The sequence below is a fragment of the Rhamphochromis longiceps genome, linkage group LG8, assembly GCF_057381845.1.
Source record: "Rhamphochromis longiceps isolate RC_006_pf linkage group LG8, R_longiceps_female_GT1.1, whole genome shotgun sequence".
In the NCBI taxonomy this organism is placed as follows: domain Eukaryota; kingdom Metazoa; phylum Chordata; class Actinopteri; order Cichliformes; family Cichlidae; genus Rhamphochromis; species Rhamphochromis longiceps.
In genome coordinates this window covers 16,949,693-16,956,774 of record NC_140564.1, presented here as the reverse complement: position 1 = coordinate 16,956,774, position 7,082 = coordinate 16,949,693, and the positions used below count along the sequence as shown (strand labels likewise).

General features: G+C 39.7%; 1 protein-coding gene across 1 annotated transcript; it reads left to right on the top strand.

Annotated features, from left to right (window-relative positions):
• LOC146663383 (glucagon receptor-like) lies at positions 1-6,869 on the top strand. The gene is made up of 13 exons (XM_085415272.1): positions 1-934; positions 1,220-1,322; positions 1,442-1,552; positions 2,173-2,294; positions 3,463-3,569; positions 3,868-4,024; positions 4,284-4,443; positions 4,766-4,826; positions 4,906-4,975; positions 5,095-5,186; positions 5,290-5,428; positions 6,406-6,447; positions 6,798-6,869. The coding sequence occupies exons 1-13, from the start codon at positions 875-877 to the stop codon at positions 6,867-6,869; spliced, it is 1,296 nt and encodes a 431-aa protein (XP_085271398.1). The 5' UTR covers positions 1-874.
• The last annotated feature ends 213 nt before the right edge of the window (positions 6,870-7,082 follow it).

Sequence of the window (7,082 nt, the reverse complement as noted above, 5' to 3'; positions counted from 1 at the left end):
CTCATTCTGCTGTAGGCAACTTCAGAGGACAAAAGTATTGACTGCTTTGAACTTCTGAGGTAGCTTCATTTCCCGGTGAAAAGGCCAAAATTAACTATCAAAGAACTACAACAAGATTGTTGAGCACTGATCCACAAACTATGAATCATGAGCTGACTGAGCTGCGAAAGGCCCTTAAAGCGAAACAGGCTGAGAATTTTCAGTTAAGCAGGACGCGTAAAGAGCTAAGCAAACCTTGCAAAGGCTGCTAGGTGAAAGAGCAGATATGTGCATCAACCTAGACAAGAACAAGGTGACAATCGGGAAACTCAGCAAGGTCTGAGGTCCCGAAAAGGAGGAACTCGATGAGCTGAGTGCAAAAAGGATGCGAATTATGCAAAAACACTTGAAATGAGCAAAATAGGAATTCATTAGACAAAGATGGAAATGTAAAAAATACAAAGAAGAAATTGTTGGAAGTCCAGAAAACACTTGAACACGAGAAGATCGAAGTGATGGAAGAGTGGGAGAGAGTGGAGATCTTGTTAGACCTCCCATGTGCAGCCCCATTTTTGTATTTTAGTACCATCAGAAACGATTAAACTTAAGAAAAATTGGTTGAATTAAACTGAATGAATTGAAAATGTCCAGGACTGCAGGACAAAGTCTGTGCTTTTAGAGCTGTAATAGCTCAGATCCATTTTGAGGTTACTGGAGTGCTTTAGAAAAGATATGGCCATTGAAGTTCAATTCATGAAAAATCACTCTCTCAAATGTTTTTACTCTGTGATCTTAACCACTTTCTAACAACTTCTAACAACTTCCATCCGTCACATATACTGTACTTCACTGCCTCCTCTCAATTTTGCAGATAAAGAAGAACAAGTCTGCAGCGATGGACCTTACTCACAACTTTATAGTGCTGACCTGCCTGCTGTTCCTCCACCCACTTAAGGTTAGCCAGTGAAAATAGACAAAGAGGATATCTACGGCTGTTTTTTTTATTATCTAACTTTGATACATCTCTTCAATTAATCCTCTTCATGAAACAAGCCGGTTTAGCTCTTCTGGTTTTAAGGTTATCCCCTGTTTTAGTAGTTTTCGTTCTGATTGGCTGCCCTTCATAAACAAAAGGTTTAAAGTGAAGGTCTGAGCCTGAGAGCGAGTAAATCATGATAGAGCCAGAGCTCTTCTTTGACATCATGTTCTGAATAGTGTTTTTATATGTATCTCATTACAGGTTGAAAAGGTGAGTGCTAAAGTTCTGGAGGAGACTTATCGAAAGTGGGTTCAGTACAAAGAAGACTGTTTCAACACGATAAGAAATGAGTCACTGCCTCAAAGTAAGCAACTGCGTGGTAGAGGAAATATGGCAATATGTGATGGAATAGCAAAGGAGTTATTGAAATGTTAAATCAAACCTGGGGTTTTCTCCTAAGTTTCTTTTTGTTTGGCCTTCCAGCGGGCTTGTTCTGTAACCGGACGTTTGACAGGTATGCCTGCTGGCCAGATACTCCTGCTGGTGTTATGATCAACATCTCATGCCCTTTCTACCTGCCCTGGTATGACAAAGGTAACAACAAAAAACTGTCTGTGTCTGTCAGTTTGTCCTTTTCCCCTTTCAGTAGCTGCCAGTCTCTTCTTATTACTGGTCAGTGAGATTTTGCTGTGGATAACCAATCTTACATTTAATTGTACATTTTGATCCTCACTGCTGACACTAAAATGAAAGTAAAGCATACACTAAGTGTTGGCAGTGAGAGCTTAACTAGAAAACAGGAGATGGTGCACATTCTGTCAGAGCTAAGCCAACTGCAAATAGAAGTTATGCTGATCATCTACAAACCAAATGTTTGGATGCTCTGTAAATAGTAAATATTTATGAGATATGCAAAATGATTTATATATCTCTGGATCATGTTCATATCTGGGTTCTTCTTCTTCTTCTTCTCCTTCTCCTTCTTCTTCTTCTTTCTGGAAGAGTTGCAGTGACTTCCAGGACAGAATGAACTATGGGTTTTTATATAGTAGCTTTAAGTCAGTTTTTTTTCCTGTGTTCATCAATCATGAACATTATGCATCTTTATGTCCTGTGAGCAGTGATTTAGCTTGCCTCTGCATGCTTGAGCCCCCAGTTTCCCTTAACTTGTACTAGGCAGGTGGTGACTGAAGGACTAACTGTGTTTCGTCCAGTGTCCCAGGGTGTTGTGCGTAGGCGATGTGGATACGATGGCCACTGGGAGAGAGAGGACAACGGACAGGTGTGGAGGGATATGACACAATGTGAGGAGGAAAAAGAGGTTGCGTCTCAGGAGGTATGGCTACAAAGTAGTTTTTTTTTCTTTTGTTTTCCTCTGTGGGGAAACATAGTTTCTTTTGTTTAGTGCTCAGAGTGTGTTAAAACTGTGGTCCTTTCTTATCACACACAGGTCTCCATGAGTAAACAACTCAACTCATTCCTGACAATTTGCCTTGTGGAACAATAAAGTATCTATTTGTATGGCACTAAATCACAGCAACAGTCACCTCGAGGCTTGTTTTTATTAATAATATTAATAATAACACAGTTGTGTACAAGAGCGTAAGGGGTTACACAAGTTCTTTGTACAAACAAGAATACACCAAAGTCATAAATACCTTTACAAAATGCACATTAGCCACTGAAAAAACAGGAATATAAAAAAAAACATTCAGTGCTGGAAAAAACTAAAATGTGAAAAAACTGCATCTAAAAATTTTGTTTTTAAAACTTGGGTAAATGCAACCTATGACGACCTGCTAAACATGACACACTGTAACGTATCCTTTTCACAGTTTTGCCAAAAACTCAGTGAATTGGACCAATTTTGTAGACGGGCCGATAAAGTCAGACAGGAAACAAATACTTGAACTTATTGCTCCTAAAGGTGGTTCTACAAGCTACTCAATCACTCTGTGTACTTCATTTTTCACACATTGCTTCATTTTGGGTTAACGTTTGTGTAATAAATAAACACACAGTGTAAAATATCAGTGCTGCAGTCAACAAGTTTCAAAGGGCGAAACGTTTACTTTTTACGGTCTCCATTTCCATTTTATTTTGTACTTTTGAAAGTTTCTATAAAGCTTGAAGAGTAGCTGCTTGTACAAAAGTCCTTCACTCCCATTCAAACTACAACTTCAGCCACATTTCTTTCACCCTGCAAGAGTGTGAGTCACTGTGAAAGCTTCCCATGGCTCAAAAATAACCGGCAAATCATTCATTCAAAATAGCTCCATTAAGAAAATTATAAGCCTGCGGTGAAAAGAAGCCAGGACGGCTTGCTTCCAAGAGCACTGGTGTATTCAACTCGTCCTGATATGGTGAATGACAATCATCTGATAATGCCAAAAGTTTTTATCTGCAAACAAAGCAGAGGCCCTTCCTGATTTGGCTTTTGTTCACTCTTCACTTTAAGTAATTTTAGTTTTTTAGTTAATAAAAGTGAAAATTTGTCTTTACAGCTGTGGTTCAAACAGTTAATGGTGAGCTTCAGGATGCTGTACACCGTTGGCTATTCCTTGTCCCTCTTCACGCTTATAACAGCTCTCATCATTCTTCTAAGCTTTAGGTAAGCTCTGTGATAGATGTGGAAATCTTGTTTTTCACTATACTGTCAAACAAAACTCCACAAAACATAAAAAGTTTGTAAAAAGTCTGATCATCAGATCATCACATAACATGCTGAAACTTTTATTTCCTTACTCAGTGACCGCTGCTAAGATCCGTAATCCAAGATTCTAAAAGCACAATAGTTGTAAATTATGTTCCTTGGTGAATCAGATCATTTTTTTTAAAAGCGCCAGAATCCACAGCATGTTTTTAAATCCAGGCAATTTGAAATTGTATTACTCTGTGTTCCTTGGCAGGAAACTGCATTGCACCAGAAACTACATTCACGCTAACCTCTTCCTGTCCTTCATCCTGCGAGCTGTAGCGGTCATTGTTAAAGACACAATGTTGGAACATCACTGGGGAAGAGAAATCATGAAGCCGACTGATGTGAGTGAGATGCTCAGTCATCAGGTACGTCTCGAAATTTACTGCTAATTATTTGCTTAGATTATTTGGCAATAGATCAGTGTGTAGGACGTACTGCTTTGATGCTAGTGCATTCAGGTAATTACGTAAAGCATGTTTAAAGACCACTCCCATGGAAATGGGTGGCTAATTTGCAAACTATTTTATGAAAAATAGCAAGTTTTAGAAATTTTACAAGTGCCATGCAAAGACCTTTGATATGCAATTTGTATTTTTTATGGGGTTTTTTTCCAATTTCTTTTAGGCTGCTGTTGGTTGCAGGATAGCACAGGTGATCATGCAGTACTGTGTCCTGGCCAATCATTATTGGTTCTTCGGAGAGGCTATTTATCTGTACTCAGTGCTTATTGCTTCAGTCTTCATTGACAGCAACAAATACCTACTTTACATCTATCTCGGTTGGGGTGAGTTCCATCTCTTCGTAAAAAAAAAGAATCATACATTCAAGGGGTTAAATCTGCTTTTTGTCAAAGAACACTTTATCTTGACAGTACTTTAAGCTGACATGTTGCAGAACAATAGAAATGTGTCACCACGACGCCTCTGCTCCTCTTTAGCGCTGCCTTTACTCTAGCACTCAAAGGACAAAGCACGCTCTGCATCAGCAGGAGAGCTTTTATAATATGGATACCATGGAACAATACACACAGCATGCTATTTGATTCTTAAACTTATTCTTGAAACCTGCAGTACTGAACCCGGTGATCTCTGATGCTTTCACATTAGGAACTCCACTGTTGTTCGTTGTTCCCTGGGTGGTGGCGAAGATGTTGAAAGAAAACAAAGAGTAAGTGTGCAGACGTGTCCTCATGTGACAGATCATTGTGGAGAAGGGGTGGTGACATCTATCTACCTTTTTTTCTTAGGTGTTGGGCTGTCAATGAGAACATGAACTACTGGTGGATTATTCGTTTCCCGGTTCTTTTAGCTTCACTTGTAAGATGATTTCTGCAAATAGTCCCAAAAGTCTGCATTTATATTGCATGGCTCATAATACTTTGCATGATATACATCTGAATAAATAACAATGCATATTATGATTTTCTGATCAACAGATAAATTTTCTGATTTTCATGAAGATCCTGAAGGTCATATTTTCCAAATTGCGAGCCAGCAACCCAACTCATTACACCGATTACAAACTTCGGCAAGTTTTCTCAGCATTTGTTTAGTGAGCTGGATCAGAGATAGACAGATCATAGTTCTGCAGTGGGACAAGTTACCTATCTGTTTTATTTGCATTTTTTTAGGCTCGCCAAGGCAACTCTTACCCTCATTCCTCTGTTTGGAATTCATGAGGTGATTTTCGTCTTTGCTACAGATGAGCAGACGACAGGCGTTCTGCGCTACATCAAAGTGTTCTTCACACTTTTTATCAGTTCCTTTCAGGTAGGCAAGAACTTGTGAGTGACCGCTGGTTTTGCAGGCACACTGATCAGATATGACGTTAAAACCAAGTGCGTGATACTTCCTCCTCTGATGATCAGGCTTCCCTAGATGCTTGAGTGGAGTTTTTTTATGGTGTGACAGGACGCTTTGTTCACCTCAGAAAGGCGCCTCCGTGTCGTGGTCCTGAGTCTTTGGCCCAGGTTTTTGAGTTTGTTTGGACTTTTGAGATGGTTATGTTTAGTTGTTATGTTTGTTGATGTTCTTTGAGTTTTAGTTATCTTCTACTTTTGGCTACTGCTCTATTTCATGTATGTTCCCTTTTTCATGTCCAGTCTGTGTTTTGTCTCCCAGGTCTGTCATGTATTTCCATGTCTGTTTATCCCCTGTCCTAATGTCAAGCTCACATCCTTGTGAGTCTTACTGTGTATGTCACTTCCTGTTTTACTTTGACTGTTCCTCGTCTCATGTGCATTATGTTCAGTTTTGCTTCCTGTTTAATTAGTTGGATTCCAGCTGTCTTTCCACCTGTTGCCCATCCTCTTGTTATTCTGTGTATTTAAGCCCTCAGTCTCCCTTGCTTTCTTGTCATGTTGACATCGTACTTCTTCTCATGTTGTGTGTGAGTCAGTCAGTCAGTCAGTCAGACAGGAGCATTAGTGGTTCAGTTAGTTTACTCCAGCTGTGCTCTGTGTTAAAGCTGAGTTTTGAGTTAAGCCTGCATTTTGAGTCCTCTCTCTGCCACACAGCATTACATGAGAAGTCAGGGAGTACACTGGTGCTGAGGGGCCAAAGCTGTGACAACGTGATCATTGTAATTCTGAACACATGTCAGAGACTTCAACGTTGTGGCTGATCAATTTATGTGTGTCACTGGGGGAGAAAAGAAAAGCTGCCTAGATGTGATCTAATTGATTCATTGAGCAAAGAACATCTTGCTCAAACTAAACTGGACTATTTTTATGAACTGGTGTCTCCAGGGATTTCTGGTGGCTGTGCTCTACTGCTTTGGCAATAAAGAGGTTTGTTGTTTCATTTCTTTCTCAGAAGGTGCTAATAACTATTAGCTATAAGTGATTTTGTAAATAACAGACAAAATACTTAAACCATAAGTTTAAAAGTGTATATTTTTAATGTTGAGACGTTGTTCTTAGGGCTGATGGGACAACATCACAATTAAAAAACAGGCATTATTGTTTCTGTATTCTTTTATTTTTTTACTCTAAATGTTCTGTTGCAGGATTTGCATCCTTAACAGTCTAATTTTAATGACATCACAACAAATGGGCTTTAAGTTTACGTCTAAACTGCCGGAAGCTTTATGAAAAAGAACATTAATTCTTAAATAAGTTATCATCCTCTTTGGGTGCAGGTGCAGGCAGAGCTAAAGAGGAAGGTGGGCAGGTGGAGAATGGCGATAGAGACTGTATGCTGTGGACAGTGACTAGCTGTGCTGGATCCTCGAGAAGACAATTTTTCCATTGCCACAGTGCCACAGCGCAATGGATCCTTTGTGTCAGCAAGTCAACCGGTGCCTGATTGTTCCCTGAGTCCTGGTAGTGCACGCATTTTGAGGCGTCAGCAGCCACCAACCTCTCCACAACCACATGCTTCTTTACAGCACTTTCCATCAGAGTTAGAGAAAGACAACATCCAA